General features: G+C 41.1%; 1 protein-coding gene across 2 annotated transcripts in view; it reads left to right on the top strand.

Moving 5' to 3' along the window:
* LOC138605003 (regulating synaptic membrane exocytosis protein 1-like) overlaps nucleotides 1-22191 on the top strand; it is an 89931-nt gene that overhangs the window by 58490 nt on the left and 9250 nt on the right. The window contains exons 14-27 of one of the 2 annotated variants that reach the window (XM_069677072.1): nucleotides 177-233; nucleotides 2225-2378; nucleotides 2743-2865; nucleotides 4618-4680; nucleotides 5202-5279; nucleotides 7921-8040; nucleotides 9504-9593; nucleotides 11379-11456; nucleotides 11919-11984; nucleotides 13131-13234; nucleotides 14601-14704; nucleotides 14811-14971; nucleotides 15194-15346; nucleotides 20546-20760. In XM_069677072.1, coding sequence (XP_069533173.1) covers nucleotides 177-233; nucleotides 2225-2378; nucleotides 2743-2865; nucleotides 4618-4680; nucleotides 5202-5279; nucleotides 7921-8040; nucleotides 9504-9593; nucleotides 11379-11456; nucleotides 11919-11984; nucleotides 13131-13234; nucleotides 14601-14704; nucleotides 14811-14971; nucleotides 15194-15346; nucleotides 20546-20760 — 1566 coding nt within the window. The remainder of the gene's footprint in view (nucleotides 1-176; nucleotides 234-2224; nucleotides 2379-2742; nucleotides 2866-4617; nucleotides 4681-5201; nucleotides 5280-7920; nucleotides 8041-9503; nucleotides 9594-11378; nucleotides 11457-11918; nucleotides 11985-13130; nucleotides 13235-14600; nucleotides 14705-14810; nucleotides 14972-15193; nucleotides 15347-20545; nucleotides 20761-22191) is intronic. The other variant, XM_069677071.1, reaches the window with a different exon arrangement.

Here is a 22191-nt window from a genome sequence, read left to right as displayed (position 1 = left end):
AATATATGTGTGTACGTATGATTTAATCCCTGTTCTTTGTGAACCTACAGTGTGTATGAGTGTGCAGTTGATAATCTTTCCTTTACTCAGCTTTCTCTCTTGTGTCTGACAGCAGAACCCCTCAAACTTACCCTTTCCTGTATGTGTGTGTGTTGTGTATGTGTGTGTGTGTGCAGGGTCGCATCGCATCATTGATACAGAGTTTGATGATGGTTTGTTGGTAGCAAATAAAGGTGGGTGGGGGGCATGGTTACTGAGAATTACCTTGTTTTAGCCTGTAGGTGTCCAGCACTGGGTGAGAGAGCTTTTTCGTTGCATCCTTTGTCCAAAACCTTTGAGCCTCCTTTTGGCTCCTTTTCAGAGCTAATTGAACTCAAATTAAAGAAATTAATCTTAGCTGTGTCAGCAAAAAGCAACACTACAAAGACTTTTGCAATTCATCATAATCCTACTGGACTGCACACTACTGTAGTGTACAGCCTCTATAGTGCTGCAGTTCAGCAGTGTGCTGTACTGCACTGAGGCTGCAGTGAACAGTTTCTCCTCTTCTGCTGGGCCGTAGAAACACTGGAGCACTGAGTGCATGTTAGACTGTAGAGCTACAGTTGTACACTGCCATTCTCCTGCATGAGTCCTGCCCTGAAGTTGCCTACTTCACTGAGAGGACACTGAACATGCACAGTAGAAGCAAATAGATTCACTACAACTGCTTTGTTGTTGGACTGTTTCTGCTGTGGCTTAATTTCCTGTCAGATGAATAAGGACCTGGTTTAAATATATTTATGCCTTTTCAAGGCTCATTTTGTTGTTGCAAAATGCCAGATGGGTCTGGTGCTACATAATTTGTTTAACGAGTGTTAGAAAGTGTACACAATCTCTGACTTATTCAAATGTCACTTTGTATTGCTTTTTCACACTGAGCTCAAGCTGAGATCTTGCACAGTAAAAATGCACATTTATACATTTTCTGGAAATACTACTGAAACAGCCAAAAGCACAGTAGAGTTGTTGAGTTGGAGGACTGTTGGTTCTCACTTCTACCTTTTTCTTTCTTGTGTTATATCTTCTATCTATCTTCTTCTATATAATCTATTAGTTTGCAGTGGCAAATGGCTCTAAAATCTACAATACCAATGAGCCTAAGCAGTTCTATTCAGAATCAGAAATCAAAACGCTTCTTCGTTGCAGATGCAGAACAAAACACAGAGCTCTAGTTGCTGATGACATCAACAATTGACCCAGAATCCAAAAGAGAGTTCTTTTAAGCCGCAGTTTGTGTCTCCAGTATTCAAAAAGCATAAGCTCTACGAGCTAGCTCTGCTCTCAATGTATGTTTATAATCTTTGGGAATAGATGTTTCTCACTAAATGGCATACTGGGAGTTGTAGTTTTTCTGAACCTTGACTTTCATCCTCAAAGCATAAATTATTTAATCAACGACCCTTATTTTTTTATACCAGGAGAGCTTGCAAGTGCTCACACTAAAAGCAGAGTTTGCAGAGATCAGATACATCGATATTTACTTACGGTGTCCTGAATACACAAAAAAATCCTTATTTTTTCCACTCTATTATATATCTTATGTACATGTATATCTTCAGCAAGAGAATTAAGATAATATAGGGTCTTAACTATTAATCTCATGCTTTAGTTGTATTATCTGTATTCTGTTGTGGATTACATCCAGTATAACAAATACTTTGTAGCTGCATTCCCCAAGGGGTTTAGAGTCTGATTTGTCCTCTCATCCGGCCCTCTATGTAGGTTAATGCAGGAGCTGAGAGTCTGAGAGAATCCCTCTGTTCTCAGGTCTGACAGAGACATTGCAGAAACAGTCAGCTACCCAGGCTAGCTTACATGACCAGCTAACATGTAGCTAACCTTTTTGCTAGCTGGTCATTTTCCTGTAAAACATCCTGATGTGATGTTCTACAGTATGAAAGAGAATGGCGTCTGTAGTGGTAGATGGTAGCACACACTGGTGCACAAAACCTCTTCTCAAAATACACACAACTAATGCCTGGATGTGTGTGTGTCTGTGTGTGTCTGTGTTTCTTTGTGTCTTCATGCCTGTGTGTCTTCGTATCTATGAATTGACAAACATGTTTGTATGAATGTGTGTGTTTGGGCGAATTCTGCGTTTTGCCCTTGTGTGTGTGTGTGTGTGTGTACCTGTGCTGGATCTGTGTGTGTGTGTGGTGTGTGTGTGTATGTGTGTGTGTAGGTGCAGAGCGTAACTCCCGGGAGAGAGAGCGGGGCAGCACATTGGCTGTACCTGAGCAGCAGCGCACTGTCCAGCACCGCTCGCGCTCAGTGTCTCCTCACAGAGAGGACTCCTGCAGGGCTCGCTCACGCCCTGCTCACGTGCCCATGCAAAGGTCAGCACCACCTGTCAGATATACCTGTTGAACTGCCAGGAGTGTGTGTTGTCTGTGGAGACAATACCGAGAAGCCACCATCTAATATGAGTACAATTAAATTGTAATTTTTTTATTTTTAATCAGATTATTGTGTGTTCTGCAAGAGTCTCAGTCAGTGCTGATAGTACAATGTCACCTTGGAAATATTGCATATGTGTCAGGAAATTGATGCGGCTTGTTAAAATGTATTTATTTAGACATTTAATCTCACCACTTAGACTAGAAGTAAGGGTAGGGACTAATGAATCATCAGAGGCGTTAAATATGCCCCAAGATTCATGTAAAATATTTAAATGCATTCCATATTTTTTGATTTTGTCAGGAGTCTGGATGAGATCCACCAGAACCGCCACAACTCCCACTCCCCCTCCCCCTCCCGCTACCACGACTCCCACCTGGAGCACCAACGCTCCGGTGACTCGGACTACGAGTACTCTGAGGACAGGTAACCTGATGCTGGGATCTGTGGGGATCGTCAATGTGGGATTTAGTTATTTACTTTAAAAAAAAGTCAAGTCAAATCATGTATCACAATAACAAACATAATATAAAGTTAAAGACCCCCTCCAGTGAAAATCAAGTATTTTACCTTGTAAACATCTCCATGTGGTGTTCTTCATGAGCTACAAGACATATCAGGGACAACATCAGCAGTCGTCTCCATGGCTGGGCCTGTCTGCTTTTAAACTGCAGTGTACCAAGGACAGGCTGAACAACACGTTTTCAGATTGGCAGGTTTGAGACGTCACAAACCTAAGGAGCCAATCCCGTTGCCTATGCCAACCACTTCGTTGATATGCAAGCCAGTTGTAACCTTCATTGTAATTTTTGCAAACTCACGACTGACTAGTAACGTTAAAGTTACTTCTAATTACTACATTTAAAGCTAGCTAAGTTTCAACAAGTTGCTACTAAACGATGGTAGAGACGTATTTTGTTTTCGGCTGTAATTTTAGGAAAGGAGAAACTGAGCATTTCAGAACCAGTTCAAATTTGCATAGTGGGATAGCAGATTCAGGGATTTTTAATGAGAGAGAAGGAGGAGATGCCTTGGGAGGATTTTTACAAGGTAATTAAATGTATTTTGCAGAAAACATTATTATTAGTCATTTTGAAACATGACTGGAGCTGGTCTTTAAGTGTAAAAAACATCTTAAGAAGAAGATGCACATACATTGTATTGCTGCTCAAGTGGGTCATTCAGTAATGATTTGAAAGCAGCTTTGATCTTCATCATGCAGAAATAACGTTTCAACATGTATCTAAGGGGCTTTAAAGGTGGGGTATGCGATTTCTAGGGAGTGATTGTTGATATTTGAACTCAGCAGCCAAACAAGTTAACCCCTCCCTTTCTTGGCCCTTGGAAAGCCAGTCCACTTCAAATTCATGAATAAGCCTTGCCAGGGTAGAGACTCTAACAACTGGGTTATAGTTTATACGAAATTCACAGCAGCTACTGAAAGCTTTACTAAAGGGTAGCAATTATATAATTATTTTTCTTTTGTCACAGGCAGTGACATGTTCATGGCTGAACAACGGCCCAAAGGCTGCAAATTCAGGAACAACGCAAATTCAAAAATGCATGCAAAAGTCTAAAACCAATGCAACGACCTCAAGCGCGCTGCAAATACACAAAGTCAAAAACACACACACACAGAAAACAAATGCTAAAGAAAAACGCTGCAAATCCTGTCAACACAACAGTAGTGCCCCAGGCCTGTAGGGGTCGGCTAAGAGCAAGAGCTAAGTGTACTTCTGGGTAAAAAAGTAAAAAATCAAGGCAACATGTACGAACCAATCGCAGCACAGTAGGGTGGGATCAGGCCGTACCCTATTTGCAAATATTCCTGGAATTACAATCGCATACCCTGCCTTCAGGAGGCTTTCATTTTCTTATGTTTTATAAAGGTTGAATCAGTAGTTGATAATTTGTTTTATTAAGTAAGCTTAATGTGTTATTTTCAAACTAATTCCTACTAATACTACTAACAGTGTGAGAATAGTCATTGCAACATACTACGTTTGTTAAATCAGTCGGTACAGCTGAATGCAGACTGAACTGAAAGATCTCAGATTTATGATTTCCTGGTTTCTCTCATTCATAAATTCACTTTGCCTGTCTGAGTTTCCATCCTCTTCTGTTGTGTTTTTCTCGGGTTGTTTCTCATTTGTTCACCCATCGTCATGGCAATGACAGTGAGGTCCTGGAGATGCACAGGTCTATCCGAGGCGGGAGTGCCGAGTGCCTGCACACAAACAGGTAAAAATGAAAACAAGAAAACAACCACCACTCAGCTTTATTTTAATAAAATATGTCATATTATCATCATTTCCATCCTCACTATACTTTAACAACTCCATCTTAACACACCTAATGTTCATATATATTCAATGCAAACACAGTGTTTATTATCTTAATGGACTGTAGACACTGTAGAGTTTATGTCAGCTTCTTTGCAACTGCATGAGGACAAAATTCAAAGTGTCACTTTGGAGCTCCGCAGCTGTAGAAATCTCATGAAATCATGTCTGACTATTGTCTCTATCACCACACCTGTCTTATAAACTCACACACACACACACACACACACTACACACTGATCACTGTGTGAGGGGATTAGTGACCTGCTCAGTGGCTGACCTTAAAGAAAGCAAAGCTCTTTTGATTAATTTGTTTTATTTTTTTGCATTTGATGTGTTCACTCACGCCAGTTGTATTTTTTTTTTCCACCTTTGTTTCTTGTCTGGCTTTACGTGCATGATCTCCACCCATACAAGCAGGGGCGTAGGTAGATACAGCAACACACTCCCCCCAAAAATGCCCCTGTTAGTAAATGGTATCCATAAAGACATTTACAGGTAAGCCTTTAGCAGTGAAGGCAGTGTTGCGTATCCCTCTCTGTGCCTGTGCAGCTTTCCCACACTCATTTGTGGAGTTGGTGGGTCATTTAGTTGCGGCAGTGTCCTCTCAACTCAGTGCCCTGATTTCTCCTAGACCACTGTGCTGCTTGTGCTTGCTTTGGTGGGAGTGTGTGCAGACCTGCTTTGTCATAGTGCTGCTTAAGCTAAGTGGTTGTGGTGCTTTTCCCTCTGTATTATTCAATCCTTTAAATGACATACACACTTAAATGTTGCAAACCATTCACTATAAGTCACATGTACTTTACATCGCCGGACCATTTTCCAAAGCATATCAGACATTTTAGACGGATCTCCTACCTTTATGGTAGCAGTTGAAAGCAGGAAGTCATTGTTTCCAGAGGATGGATCTTCTGACTTTGTTACTACCTGCACACACATGAGAAGTACTTTGTATTTAGTCGTCATTAGCATGCTAGCATGCTGTCAGGTGAGGAATGTTCATCAGACACCTGCCTTAAAGACACGCGAGTCCAAGTGGGGATTTCCAACAAGTAAAATTTTTCCTCTTTCACTTATATGACGTCAATTCTCTGTGAAATCCTGCAAGCACGGGGCACTGGTTTGGCTCATTCAGTGGAGCGGGTGTCCCATGTACAGAGGCTGCAGTCCTCGAGCGCTGATTGCTGGTTCGGCTCCCGGTCTGCCGATCATTTGGTGCGTGTCGCCCAAAAATCCTGCAAGCGCAAATGAGATATTCGTGTGAGGATGTAAAAGAGCCGCACACGCAAATTAAACAGTCCCACATACATATTATAACATTTCTCTGCTTGCGAGTGCAATATTCCAATATTCCATACTCTCCTCACAGGCTGCAATATTGTACTCGCGAGCATAAAAATGTTGCACACAAGTGCTGCAAAAGCGCTCGCAAAATTATGTGTGTGTGGCTGTTTGATGTGTGCGTGCGACCCCTTTATGTCCGCACTTGGTGCATTTTTATTTAACGGCACCCACTTAGATCAGTGGGTTACAGTAGGGGCAGCTGTGGCTCAGAGGTAAAGGATGAAGGTGACATGTAGCATAAGGCGCTTTGAGTCTTTCCTTTTATGGCCCTAAATTCTAGTTTCAGTTGTAAACTACACAACAAAGGGAAATACGTCTTTTAACTACTTGAATTAAAATGCAAATGTGAATGTGGTTGGAATTCCAGCAAGTTACTGCAAAATATAAACTACTAGTTCATTACATGTAGTTCCCTTTCTTTCCAACACTGCATTGTTGTGATGCAGTTAACATTACATTGTAAAAAATGCATGTTGGTATTGATGATAGCATTTTCCTCAATTTGAGGTGCAGGAAGAAATATAACAATATACAAATACATACATTCAAGGGTCAAGTGTGTATCGCACAAGGGTTTGAATGCTTTGAGGGACCTGTACCTGTGACCTGAGGGCAGCAGGGAGAACAGGCTGTTGTGAGGGTGTGTTGAGTCCCTGATGACCCTCAGGGACTTCCTGAAGCATGGGGTCTACGACGCAGCATGTAAAGATAATGTCTCCTGTGTTGGAGCTTTGCCATGTTTAAGAAAATAATCTCAGAATACCTCATTGGAGATATATTGTTTTTAGCTCGGAGAACAATGTACAAACCACGTTCAGAAACATTGGCATCGCTATTTTACTGTGCTAAGCTACGCCATGCTACGAACTAAACTTTAAGTTGTCTTGGCCTCTACTGTGAATTTTTTTTGACAAATGTGTCTCTTGCATGCTCCCTGAGAGTCATAGTTATTTAATGCTAGGAGTACCATATAGACATGCCTAGGAATTAGTCTAAAATTCTGGGATTGCTTGGAATGGTCAGGATAATGTAAAGAATATGTGAGTTAAAGTTAATGGGCTAAAACATGCAAAACCACCAAAACTGTCCTTTAATGTAATCAGTTCTTGTACCGAACAACATCAGTTCATATTATTATGAAGCCTACTCTTTTTTTTGTCTCTTTTTCTACCTCCTAAAAGCACTTAATCATCAGTCATACGTACTGTAATGCATCAAATCTGTCCACATAACCACCGGACACACAGACCTCCCCTATAAGCACTTTCCTCCATTTCTCTGTGTTCTGCTCTAATCCCCTTCATGGCTCTCCTATACATTTTTACAGATGTATAGTAGCTGGGATTCCTTGACACGTGCTGCCTGGGCGGCTTTAGATCTGTAGATTGTGTTATACAATCAGCATTACATGTAATCTCCCCCATATATGTGTGTGGGGTCAATCCACAGGGAGGGCAGGAGGAAACATCTCTACTCTTACGTAATGAGTTTCTCACTCTGAGGTCACAGACAGAATGCAGTTCATCTCATGAGTTCTTGTGTGTGGTGTTTCTGGTGATCACCAGCATCGAGAAAACAATATTATATGTTGCACAATAATGTGATTATGTGAATGTTTCTTCTTTATCCTCATTTGCAATGAGCCTGCTTGGAGTCATGTTTGTGTTTCCTTCCCCTTCAATTATTAGATCTCTGCTCATTTCTGCTGTTTGCACGTGTCATGTTTTGGTTTTCCTTTGCCTTCTTTTGCACGCGGCTCTACCCCGCCTCTTTTGGGTGGGGTTCTTGTGTACAGCTCCACCCTCCCTGCATGCCTAAAGAACAAGCCGCCCCCCAGGCAGGAAGGGGGCAGCACCATGCCTCGTAGCATCCTTACACACCGCGTGCTCAGGTTCACTGATGAGGTCACAGTTAGGTAAGAAAACTACACAAACCATCTCCTCCCTGATCTTCCCTCCACCCAGAGCCTTTTCCTACTCCTGCTGAAGCATGTACCGGCGATATGGAGTCATAGGCGTGCCATGAAGAAAAAATATATCTTTATAAGATTAGGGAAATAATTTAAAAAATATATAAATAGGAATAAACAAAGGAATAATTCAATACACTTTTTTTTTTTTATATCAAGAGCAATTAATAAAGAATAAATGATTCAATTCAAATATATGGGAATATGAAGAAAAATAGATAAGAGTAAACTGACAGAACAATAACAAAATATAAAAAAAAATGTTTTAAGTTTTTAATTTAATTTCACATTATTCACTTATTTCTATATATATATATATATATATATATATATATACATATTAGAACTTTTTCTACATGTATTTGTTTAATTCATACAATGGAATAAGTCAAATTTTTTATTTAATGCATTTTAAGAAAAGGATTATGTTTATATATTTTTTGTCAATCAAATTGCTTTGGGCAGGGCTACCTGGCTTTAAATGCAATTAAACAATATTTATTAATTATTAATTTTCTTTTACAGAAATAAAATAAATAATGAAATTAATAAATATTTGACATAATTAAATATACAATTGTGAGTTATTTAAATTTTTTTTAATTATTTAATTCTTTTTTTTTTTTAAATGTCCTCATTTTTATCTACTTGTTTATTCTTTTATTTGTTTCTCTTTATATGTCCTCATGTTTTATTTACAAATTTATTCTGGTATTTATTCCTCTTTATATTTCAACATTACTCAACTTCACTTATTTATATATATTTTTCAACACATATCTTCATGTTCTCTTCCGTTGTTTTTCATGGCACTCTTGTGACTCCATACCGGCCGAGTATTAAACAAACTCGTAAGCCCTTGTTGTCGTCCATGTGAGGCTTTTGGCCTGAAAACATTAAGTGCAGTGTCATGCGATGGCGCGGAGCCAAGCATCTGTCGAAAGTAACTGTTGTTACTGAGCAGCATGACGTGACAAACATGCAGCTGTGAGCGAACGCAGCACAGAGCGAACACTCTCCTCCTCACTCGTTCACCCCCTCACACACTCACAAGCACTTAGACCTGGTTCCCATGGCAACTCACCAACCTCCCATCTGAGTGGTCTCACAGTGTTTGGCCGCGAGGAATAACTGCCTATGATAAATGGAGATACAGAATCAGAGCCATTGCATGTTACTGCTGTCTGATGGCTGTTCTTATTCTCTCTCCCTCCTTCTCTCTCTTAACTTCACATTATCCTCCCTTTTCTCACTTTCCTTCTCTTTGTCTTCCTCCTACTCATCACCCTTTATTCTCAATCTCTTCCTCCTCTGCTCACATACTCTGTCCTTGTACATCTTGTCTCCATCTCTGTTTCCTTCTCCTCCGTCTGTCTCTCTCTCTCTGCTGCCATGTTGTGGCGGTGCAGCGACCTGCAGCCGTCGTTGGACAGAGTGAGGAGTGCCAGCACCACTTGTCTCAGACCAGACACCACCTTTCACTCCTCTGACAGAGACAGGTATACAAAGACACATTTGAATGCAGTATACAAGATTTGCACATCATTCTAATACTTTATTTTTAATATGAATATAAAAACCACGACCACAGACTTAAACATTTTTCAGACTTGCATGAATAAATCATCCAACATTTTTGGGATGAGGATGCTGCATGTCTTCTCTCCAGTTCATGTCATCTGTCCCTTTCATACATGAATGACTTAACCATAGCCATCTATCTGTTGTTTTAATATATTTAATTTTAAAGAAAGAATCTAAAGCCAGACATGTTCGGCACAGATAAATCAATATAATGACAAGATTCAAGAGCCAACAAATTTGTGGAAAGGTAATTGTAGTTTTCCCTCCAATATGTTGGGAAATGTGCTGATTAATTTTGTATCGAGAGTTGGATGAGAAGATCAATACCATTCTCACATCTGTACAGTAAATAGCCAGGTACAGCCAACAGCCAGTAAGCTCACAGACTGGAAGCAAAGAGAAACAGCTAGTTGGGCTCTGTGTGAAAATAACAAACAACAAGAAGTGCTGACAGGTGAATTTTGTTACCAATGGATAGAACCGAATCTGTTTCCCCTTCATTCTTTTTCTTCCCAATAAAATACGGCCTAGTCCCGCCCTCCTGTGCTGTGATTGGCTATGAATGCACACAAGATAAACACCAGGAGACCGCTGTTTGTGCCCTGTGATAAACCAAATGTCAAAAGCACCTCTCATATTCACTGCACTCCGGTCGGGCTGCATGTGTGAACGCACAAGGTTTTCACCCCGACTTTATGCAGACTTTTTCCTGTCAGCCTCGCAGTAAAACGTCCCGCAAGAAGTCAGGGTGATGCTGATGTGTGAACGCAGCAGGTAATAGTCAGGAACATTCATTGCAAGCAAGTGGGCGGGGTGATGACGTTTATTATCATGTGACCGGTGTGAAACTAGAAGAGCGACACATAACAGGATGATTAAAAAACATCAGAGGTTGAACAAGAAGGATAATTTACAAGACGACAATAGAAAAGATGTCGGCAAATTGGCTGTGAGGCCCGACGCAGCAATTGTTCACTAGTTGCGTGAACAGCAGCATACTTTTTACATCATGTCCTGCTCAAGTCCACCCCTCCTTCCCCCAAGCAGACAGGGAATATCTCTTACTGCTGTGAGGTACATGTGTGAACAGGGCTAAAGTCTTCTTTTTTATTATGGCAATGATTTTTCTTAAATGTAACCAATTACTTTTGGCACCTACGTGCTTAATGTTGTGAGACACCAAACCACTAGGACAGGTAGAGAAAAGGCCACAGTTTGGGTAAAAATGGAGTCAATGTGGACACTTAGAAGCAACACAAACAGCGGGCTGCTGTCAGTTTACTGGCAGAAAGCCCTGAAGGTACTAGCCAATCACAGCGCAGTAGGACAGGAAGAGGCTCTGTTAGGATAAAACAAACAAATTGCCCCCTTTTTAACTTTTTTATGCTAACTTAGCTAACTCTTTCCTGACTACTAATTATCTCATCTGGCTCTCAGCAAGAAAGTTGTTGTTTCCAAAAAACGATTCCTTTAAACAAACTAACAAACATGCAGCATAACATGCAAGTTTATTTAGCACTTCATTAACTTCTGTGTACAGTATGTAGTATGTTTTCAGACATGACCGTGAAATATCTGATAAATCAAGTTCAATCTTTTTACTGACAGTTTCAAGCATTGACTGTCCCTTAACTCACTAACATCCTCTCCTGGTGTTCCTGCCTTGGGATGCTCCTCCTCCATCCCTCCCGCCCCTCTAGGTGCTCCAACTCTTTGCCCCGAAAGACTCTCCCAAGCCCCCGGATCTTAGTAGAACATGTGGCCCCTGAGGAAGACAGGTATACCAGGCCTGCCTCTCCTGCCCCCCCCACTACTCTGCTTTCCTGCTTTTATCTGTAAAACCTTTCCTGCAGTCTTCCTGTACAGTAGATGATGGTGCACAGATCTTGTGATCAGCACTGTCTCTTTTCCCTTTTCCTGTAAATATTTGTGGTCTAATGCTTTAATCGCTCTTTTATTCTGCTGCACCTGCTCTTTCTGCTGAGCAACTGTTCTGATTTTCCAACTTCTCCGGCTTGAAAGTGCTTTCTTTCTGTAACACTGTCAAGAATGGACAAAAAGAATGTGCAATTCTCCAATATATTGCTTTTAAAAACCACAAAAACCAAGTGTTGGTTTTAGCCTTTTACATTAAAACCAACACATCAGTCTGTATTCAGTTCTGTCATTCTGTGGGTCGTCATTCTCCATCTCGTGTTTGTTTTTCTTCCTCTCTCTGTGGTTGCTTTTTGCCGAAACAGGCAGTGTAGCAATTCATCAAGTCCAAACTGTCACAGGGGCAGCAGAAAGAGTCTGGAGGGGGACAGGTGAGCTCATTCATTCATTCACTCACTCACTCTCTCTTTATTTAATCTCCTGTCGTTACTGTCGCTTATTCTCTGGAGGGAAGATAGATGACCATCAGTGACTGGTTGTCAAAGCTGTAATATTGATTGTTTTGTTTTTATCTTTTATTTAATTCATTTAACTTTAGCTCAAATGAAATTAGCCTTCTCACAATATCATACAAAAACACTTTGGCTATAAACACACATCAGCTCATGTGTTGATTTTAACACTTAACTATTAACAAAATAACTATTTTGTTTCATTCCCAAGTTGGTTTGTAGCCGCTTGAATATGTGATGGTTTGTTCTCATGGTTGAAATAAACCTTCAGTTTCTCTCTTAAAGCTAAATATGAAGGTTCATCTAGCTGTTGTTGATGTAGAGTGCACAAGCTGTATCTGATCCTACATCAGTGGGCTCCCTGCACATTTTGTCTCTATGGACCTCTGAGTCTAAACAGCATTACACAACAGAGATCCTAAGTAGCATTTGTTGAATTATACATTGGTTTACTTTTGCTGTATTTATCAGGGTTTTATATTTTCATTTCCCTTTATTTGCTGATGGCAGTCGTATCCAGCCCACCTCTATCCTGAGGGGCAGTAGGGGGAGAGGGGGCCCTCTGAGGCCCTTTGGGCAGACAACCCTGGCCGGGTCCTGCCCTAACTCGCCTCGGCTAGACAGGTGCATGCTACTGCCAAACCAAGCCTCTCCTCCCCTGTGTGCTGATTTCCCTCTGTGTCAGTGTGTGTGGTGAAATAATGTATGCACACATGTAAATTCCATATCTCCAGACATTTTATAATGATTGTACATCAGTTATGAAGCTGTGAACGGTTAAGTGTATTGTATAAATATGTCATTAAGATACATGGAAAATACATTAATACTGACATACTGTGCATTTTGTTTGGTGCCTCCTCTTTTAATCCTCCCGCCCCTTTACTAATGATTGTGATCCGTTCCTCACCAAACGTGACTTTTGACCTTTAGTACCGACCATCATTGTATTGTCTCTGCGGTTCCGTTTTGGGCTTCGCTACAGTTAGATGCAAGCTCATATTATAATAGTGTTTTTGTATCTCTTTTCTCCTCTCCTTGTGTCTTTATCTTCATGTTCATCAGAGGGCATCCTCATGGCAGCCCCTCTCCAACGGGGACTCCCTCATCAGGTCGCAGGGGCAGGCAGCTGCCTCAGCTCCCTGCAAAAAGCAGCAGCATAGAGCAAGGTATGTTGTGTGCAAGGGTGTAGGTTTGATGAAGGAAACATAGAGTGTATATACAAACTGTACAAAGCCATCGTGACAGGTTGCTGGGGTAGAGTCAATTACAAGGTAGCCCTTAAAGCCCTCTTAAAGTCTAATTTACTTTCAATGGGACTTTAATTCACAAACATGGTGCGGTATTGAAGAAGACTTAAAACTACACCATAAACTTATTACGAAAATGTTTAGTGAGGTGATAAATGAAGAGAGAAGTAGGGGCGTTTTGTCGTAGTTTTCTATACAATTAGACTGCAACCCGTGAATCGCCCCCTGCTGGCCATTAGAAAGAATGCAGGTTTAAAGCACTTTCCCATAAGTGTTACTTTTGAAACCAAGAAGTTAGTCCACTTCTTTGATACAGTAACAGGTGAAAAGTCATGTAAACATATATCATTACAATTCAAACATACAAACACACAGCTCAGTTGTAGATACAGCATACAAACAAGGTCAGCAGTGAAAATTAAGTCCAAATAACTAAATATCTGTCTTTCTTAAAATATAATAGAACAAACTCTAAGCTTTGAATCTAAATTAATGTGCCCTAAAACACGCAAACCTAACAATAGGGCTGGATTAGGAGGTTATCTTTTCCCCTGAACAGTGTGTAGAGAACATGTAGATCATAATCCTGGTGAAAGAGACAAATCCACATCCACAGAAGCATCATGTGATCGCATGCAATCATGCATAACATTTAATACTGCTTGTTAGAGTTCGCTGCAAGGGTGAGGTTTAATGTACAGTTCATTAACAAGACCACAGCAGTGTTACGTTATAAAAGTAGTTTATTTGGAATGTGCTAAAGGGTCGAGGTAAGACTCAACTTTCTGATTCAGCATCCTCCAGTGGTTCCTGAGATAGGTGAGAGGAAGGGGTGGGGTTTGGATTGCATTAGGGAGGCACAGGTGTGAGAGCTAACAAGACACAGGTGATGGAGTTAGTGAGGGAGGCATGGTCCTGTTCCTGAATTTGTGTTATAATAACCCCATTAAATCACAGGTGTAGACGTTTGCTGTAACAATTTATTTTTACTTATTTATTGATTTATTTTTCACCTTACCCTAACCCTATATTTGGTCTCAGGTTGATCGTAAATTCTGTCTGACCCTCCCAAGATCCTTTATGGGGGCTCTGAAGTTAATATTAGTGCACATCATGCGCCATCTAGTGTCAGAAACCAGATCCTGCATCCCTCTGCACTCCCCGTAGTCTGTCTTACTGCAAATATTTCTGATTTATTTTCCAGTTTGTATTCCTTTATTAGCCTTACTCTTTCTATGTCCATGTTGTTTAAATGTAACACTGTTTTATGTCTTTTGTCTCTCAGCTCTTGCAGTAGAGGAGCGAGCCCGACAGCTGCAGATGCAAGTACATTCCTACCGGCCTTCAGCCTCCCACGACCCCGAGACGGACCTCAAGACCAAACGGGAGGTCAGCAGCTTCAGACTTCCTCCACCTCCTCCTGCACTTGATAAATTAAATAAATGTCTAAAATCTTTATTATCTCCCTCTCCCACCTCTTTGTCTCTGTCTGTAGATGTATGCAGAGCAGCGGCGTAGCAGCGACAACATGTCCGCCAGATCGTCTGACAGTGATATGAGCGATATGTCGGCCCTCTCCCGAGCCAGCAGTGCCTCCCGACTCAGTAGCACCAGCTACATGTCCATCCAATCAGAACGCCCCGGAGGACGACTCAGGTCAGTCCACATTGGCTGTTGGTGCTCAGCTGAAATTAAATGGGTGCTGCGGACGGAGTGTAAAGTCTGTTTTTTTAATGCATGCTAACCTCTGTGTGTCTTTCTGTTATTTCTGCACGCCAACTGCTGCATGTTCTGTCCTTCTGCATGCTCTGTCTCCGCTATACTCACACAAACACAAACATACAATCAATGGTGGGAACCCAAACAAACTGGACCCAGATCCAAGTCATTAGAGGAGGAGAAGAGAGACAGGAGGATCTCGTGGGGGGTGAATGGAGAGGAGGAGAGGAGGAAGGCGGCAGGAAAGAGACGTTTCTCAGCAGAGTTGAAGCGCAGGAGACACACTGTAGCAGGAGACACGAGGGAGTCCAGGTAAAGATCAATACAGCCCAAATGGTGAATTCACTGGTGATGGCAGACCATCCATCTTCCCACTGTACAACCAGGATATAATCCCTAAATCCCCACTCGTTTAAGACGACAGCACACAATGGAAACTTTTAATGACAGCAATGATAGACTATTCCTTATTGATCTCTGCAGGGAAGTTAGTTTCTTTTTGCTTGAAATCTCCAGAGGGAGGTCAGAGGTCAGTTCCAACATGCGCTCAAGGACACTTAGACGCAGGTTTAAACTTGAATCTTCCAGCTGATGCTGCCCCTTCTTGTTTTTGAGTTGCATTTAGCTTATTCATAAGGGAATATCTGGTTGAATGTAATTATTTTATGACATTTTGAACCAATTGTCTGTTTTTGTGCTTTGTCACACATTTTGTGAAACAAGTAACCCATCAGCTACTGTCTATCTAAGTCTAAGTCACTGAATGAGGTAACACAATGGTGATTGAGCCTATGGCCCACTGATAAAGACCTTTGCATTTTCAGTATTACAGACTGGGTGTCTAATGCGACTTTCTCGAAAAAAAATCACAAGCGGTGCCCAGTTAGTGACGTATTTTCCATCACCCAGCAGTGGTTGGTCTGCCAGAGAGGGTAGGCGGAGCGGCTGCTTTTCCGGTCTCTGCAAGTGTTGCGAGTAAACAGTAATCTACTATGGCTGTACAAACAAAGAAAAGATCGATGACTACAGATACAACTTCAAAAATAGGTGAAAATACAAAGAAAAAGAAACAAATTTGACACTCAGATGAAGGCAAACGGTCTTAAAAGGAATGCAACCATCAGCGAGGAAAATCAAGAGTTACAACCGGAGCCAACCGTGGACGTCACACATGCAACACTGTCTGGATATCTGGGAAGTGTGCTCCACCAATTACCGTTTATCGCCATAGGCGCCGCCAAAGAGAACGAAACTGAGATCTTCAAGATTAGCATTTTAAGAATGGAGTTGGAGTAAAGAGAAAACATCTCCGACCAGATTGTTATCCGCCGTCATATGCAGACATCAGAAAATAGTCGGTGGTTTCTTGCATCGCCTTTCAGCCACTGCATTCCGCGATGTGATTGGTCAATACTACTCCGACTACAAGGAAACCAGAACGCTTCCAACAACATAAATCTGGTCCCTAGACTCCAGATTCTGCCTTCATATGCAGATATCTGTTTACAGAGATGTCTAGAGATGGTTATCTGAACTCGGTCCTGAGGACCTTAAATTCTAACAGACATGCATTACAAACAAGGGTTATGCATGTTAATATACGGTGAGTAATTAGGAGGCAGGGAGCATCAAATGGAAGATGATCTCTTGTTGCTTTAACTGTAGCCATTGTTTGTAATTTTTCCTTAAACACGTTAAATCTGTTCCCTAAAAGTCACCCAATGTTAGTAAGTTTAAACACTAAATGGCCCTAAAACCTTTTTAAAATTACATGTTAAACAGCATTTTTCTAAAATAAAATAAGTGAAATAAAAAAGTCTCAAATAAGATGAAAAATAAATTTCTTGTTAAATAAATTAAAAACAAAATATAACATTTGCAATAAACTATCAAGTCAAGCTGAGCTAGAATCAATTATCAAAAACTAGATAAGAAAAAAAACTCACAAAATATCCTACTTCCTCTTCACGTATAGGCACACTCTGACACATACACTTACACACATACAGTAGCCGTGTGCTGACAGGGACAAACGACCCCATCCCAGTGGTCCTCAGTGGGCCAGCTGGTGATGTAGTGCAGCTTATTAGCCGCTAATGCATTGAGGTCTGGGAGGAGGAGGAGGAGGAGGAGGAGGAGAGAAAGCTCCGTTCTTTATGGCCTTACCACAGATCAATCCTAACAGAGCGTTATAAAAGCAGAACCCCACGGCCTTTGACACACTTTCCAACATCAGGGGTGAGGGAGAGAGGGTGCAGAAAATAACAGGTTCTTGTTTGAGCGTGAACGAGTTACTTAATTACTGAAAAATGTTCATTTCTCAAGACAAGCACCATCATGAAAATATGGCAAAATGGCTCTCAAACATAACACCTGTGCAGTTTGTTGAGTTTTTGAACCAGGCTGCAAAGAATATCTGAAATTCAGCTAAAATGTAACAGACACAAAGTTAAAATGTCTAAGTATACTGTAGCATTTACATCTCCCATAATTTTGAACGAAAGGTCCAAATACATTGTAGCATCACGAGGTAGTTAGAAGGAGGTGATATGTGTTTGATAGCACAATGAAGCCCAGATGTATTGTCATGCCGCAGCAACAGCTAACCTGAGGTTTCCCCTGTAAAACAAATACAAGTATGGCTAACCTGCTGGTTGTATTAACTTGTTTTTTGTTAGCTAATGTTAATTCCCCTCTTTCCTCTGTCAGTTGTTCAGGCGCTTGATGTTAACCAACCTTTTTTTTCTCTTCAAACCCTCTACTTATTAGCCAAGTATTTAGTTTGAATACTCAATGGATACCACCCTCAAAAACCACTTCAAAAGAGCAAACAGAAACTAGAAACTATAGGAGATTTATTGAAGAAGTAGACCAAGTATTAAGCACAGTGTAGCAGCTTCCAGCCCAGTTACAACTCAAAACCAGCAAAATTCAATAAAAAATCATAACCTAGCCAGAAACCCTTGTAAAACAATAAAACCATGACATACGCAATAGAAAACAGATCTTAAGCATACAAAAGTTAATATCTGCATCAAATAACCAAAGATGAAATGTAATAATTATGCTATCACAACCCAAAAAGAGTGCAGTTAGACAACCAAATACACAAATTAGTATTACTTTTAACAATAAAGTCATCAAATACTGCCATGAAATGTGAGCAACAAAACAAACACCAAAATCCAAACTATTCAAAACTATACTGTTATGGAGGAATGAAACTGCCAAAATCTATATCTATATATCTATCTATCTATATATACATAAATAAAAAATATAAATACATGAATATGCCACCATAAAAACAATGAGTGAGTGGAAACAATGACATCTTTGTTTTTGACCATAAAATGAAACATTGTTTGGTGTTCAAAACCCCGATAAATGTGGACAGAAGCAGCCCAAAATTAATCTACCATGGAAACCCGCCCAATCTGGCAACACTAGTTAATCGCACACAGACTTCTGCTTGTCTTTTACAGTATCAGCTAAATATTTAACAAGACTAGGTCAAAACCTAGTATGACACTGACCTCATCAGGTCAGTGTGCGCTTTTGTGGGCAATGTGTTACAAGGACTGTCCTCATGAGGTGGATGAAAAACATGTTTGAAAGCAAGTGCGCGCTGCAGACGTAGGTGAGGACAGTGGAGGAGCAGCCCTGCCTACTCCCCGAACAAAGTATCCAGAGCCCTATAGACAGAGAGTTGCGTCAGTGGAGGTCCAATATGCTCCATGATCCACCATTGCAATGTTGCAACTCTCTCTCTCTCTACGGCTGTGAAAGTACCATCACTCAGTCAGTCAGTCACACACAGACCCGTGTTGGGCTGACCCCGGCAGTCAGCCAAAAACACAAAGTATACATTTAAAAGTATTGATAAAACAAAGAATCAGCTCCCTATTTGATGAACATGTTCAAGTGATCGAGCAAAGAGTGTTTCTCAGAGGGTGAGCATGTGTCTCATGTTTTCTGAAGCTGTGATCAGATGAAGAGTGGAATTGCAATAAGTAGATGATGGAGGTCAGCAATCATTGATAAAATCAGTTGTAGAAGGCCTGTAATGCAGCCTTTCTATAATGTAGGGAACAGGTCCATTTTTAGAGAGACAGCAGGTATAAATTAGTAATCCAGAGAAGGACACAGGCCTCAGGTTAGTTTTCACTCGGAGTACATTAATATCTGTATTCTGTGGATACTCTCGTGTCTGCTTCAGGCCTGTTTGATGATGAGTTTTTGGAAGTGACTTATGACAGGAACAGAAATAAAGAAGGGATGAGATTGCATCAACACATAGAACCCCTTAAATGCTTCTTTTATCACCAATTGTATTTTTCTGGCCCTCTTCACCCTGCGCCATGCGCCCATATCTCTGATAAACTGCTGCCAGTCAATTTCAAATAATTCATTGACAGCTTTGAGGTTTTTTGCTTAAAATCTTTATATTTCCTGCCTTTCATTACATTTGTTTGTGAGGCTGAGTATCACTTGTTGTTGGATGAAATTTGGTATGTAAAAAAAATTTGACCTTTCAGAATAAAACAACACAAAATGATATTTCATTGGCATTAAACTACCGTAGTTACACTCCAGCTTTAATAAACTAAATGAAAAACAACGAATAACATAGTTTTCAGCCAAAAACAACAAATGATGATATGACTTTTGTATATGTTACTTGTCATTTTACATTTTTTAGAATATTATTTTTAATGTCTCTTTTTTTGTGGCCTTTGTTTTCTGTGCCTGTGTTTGTGTATCTGTGTGTGTTTGTGCATCTCCTCTGCATGTGTCAGATTCCTCCTTGCATGCATCCTGTGCTGTGACTGCCCGGATCCCCTCCATCCTCCAGACCTGGACCCTCCCCTCCCTCTCTCCTCTCCCTCTGCTGCACGCCCCTCCCTGACCCCCCTGCAGGGGGCAGAGGAGAGGCCTCAAACCACCCTCCCTCTTCCCAGTTGTACCTTGGTTCCCCAGGGCCACTGGTCTGTGGCTATCAGGAGCCCACAGGGAGTGGAGACTATGGGTGATAGGGGCAGCATAGCTGGGCTCTCCTGCAGTACTTTGACCCCCTCTGAGGGGATGGACATGCGGCGGCTTCTTCGAACCCCTAGGGGGCAGCAGAGAGGGCTTGTCGGCTTCTGTCCGAGTGTCGTGGCTCGTTTCAGAAGAATTAACTTTAATGCATGATTTGATTATCAGCTTTGGACTGCTAGATATTTTCTTGTCTTATTTCAGAGTAAATGCCAAAATCACATCAAACCAACAAACACAAATAGCTAGTTTTAGTTATTTGGGAGGTTATGTCACTTGTCACCTGTTATTTGATCACTTGCTGTTTGATTAAACCATAGTAAGTTTAAAGTATCATCCTCTCCTGTTTCATGTTGGCCATGCTGTTTTTGTGTTGTTCTAAAATAAAGGTACAGTATAGAGGAAGTTAATCTTAATAACACCTCCCCTTTATCACACCGGATCACAGAGTCACCCAGTGTCTTCTCTCTCCAGTCGACAGTTGCGGTCGGTGGGCCGCAGCATGCTGAAGAGCTCCAGTGTGAGCGAGGAGATCTACACACAGGAGCGCACTGACGGCAGCCAATCAGACACGGCGCTGGGCACGGTGGGCGGTGGCAGCAAGAAGAGACGCTCCAGCCTTAGCGCGCGGGTGGTGGCCATTGTCGGCAACCGTCGCAGCCGCAGCACCTCACAGATCAGCGGCCCGGGTGAGTTGCAATGGAAACCCCAAAATGTTCCATTGTGACCAAATAAATCATGTGGCAAATTTCTCCAGCCACAAATATGAAATTCAATAAATATTGTTATGTACTTCAATCATACAAAATATTTCATTTGTTGGGATGGCACACATATGTTCTTGATGGCTGGAGGGTCGAAACAGCTACTTCAACCTCTACTAGTCTCAGTGCTTATTTTAGAAGGAATTCAGGAAAGAGTCCCAGAGTGTTGGAGCCACAAACTGAAATGCACAGTCACCTTTGGTTTTGAGCCTGGAGTGAGGGATAACGAGCAACACCTGGTCAGAGAACCTCAGACACCTGCTGGTGTTGTAAGGCTGAGAGATCTGAGACGTAGGCAGGTGCTTTTCCACGCAGGGCTTTAAAGGTGATTACAACAATCTTAAAACATATCCTGAATTTTATGGGAAGCCAGTGTAAAGAAGACAGAATTGGTGTTATATGGGACATTTTTGAAGACTTAGTTAGCAGTCTGGCTGCAGCATTGTGGACTAGTTGTAACCAGTTCAGAGATGTTTTGTTTAGACAGGTGAAAAGTGAATAACAATAGTCCCAGCAGGAGGAAACAAAGGCATGAATTATCATCTCCATCTGAGCTGTGGATACAATGGACCTTAGTTTGGAGATATAGGCTTAGTTTCACATTTAGCAATCACTGTGCAAATTATCAATATTAACAATTGTTGTGGACAAACAGCATCCTGATCTACTCAGGTGCAAATGAGACCGAAACATCCATTTCATTTTATTATTGTTAGTATTTTGGGCATGGTGCATTTTATGTCTTGTTATCACTCTCAAATGCTTGTTTTAGCCCTCTACAGTAAAGCAATATGGTTCCATTTAAAGTCAAATAGACCTAGCTAAAGCTAAAGAGCCCGCTCTTTCATGAACACCTCGGCACTTAATGATATTGATGCTATTAAAGATGAGGACATTGAGGATGTGGTTTATGTTGATTAGGGTTCTCATGATGATGATGATGATGATGAACTTGACCTTGTTGATGTTGCTGATGATCATTATATAAACAAAACAAGCAGAAGTGTCTGACAAATGAAATTGTAACATTGTAAAATAGACGACAATACAGGGTACGCTTTAGGGCGTAAATACCTTGTGATCGACAAGTTGCTACAAAGGTGTTAATAAGGATAAAGGTAAAGCATTGTGTATCCCCCCTCTTGTCCAAAAATAGTCACTTCTGGCTCCAAAAAAACAAGATGGCTGCGGCCCGAACGGCCAACACATTGTATTTGTGGAGGAGATACTAAACAAAACAGAGTCATTAAACAATATGGAACGTAAATATATGCAGGTGTTGGGTGAATGTTTTTTACAAAACATGAAGAGATCTTGCAGACACTAAAGATGTAGTCTGTGCCGCAGACTCTACTG

The sequence above is a fragment of the Semicossyphus pulcher genome, unplaced genomic scaffold (genome assembly GCF_022749685.1).
Source record: "Semicossyphus pulcher isolate SPU_LCO1_2020_fin unplaced genomic scaffold, fSemPul1.0.p SCAF_27, whole genome shotgun sequence".
NCBI lineage: Eukaryota > Metazoa > Chordata > Actinopteri > Labriformes > Labridae > Semicossyphus > Semicossyphus pulcher.
Note: the sequence above shows the minus strand (reverse complement) of the source record. Positions and strands in the feature narration are given on the sequence as shown.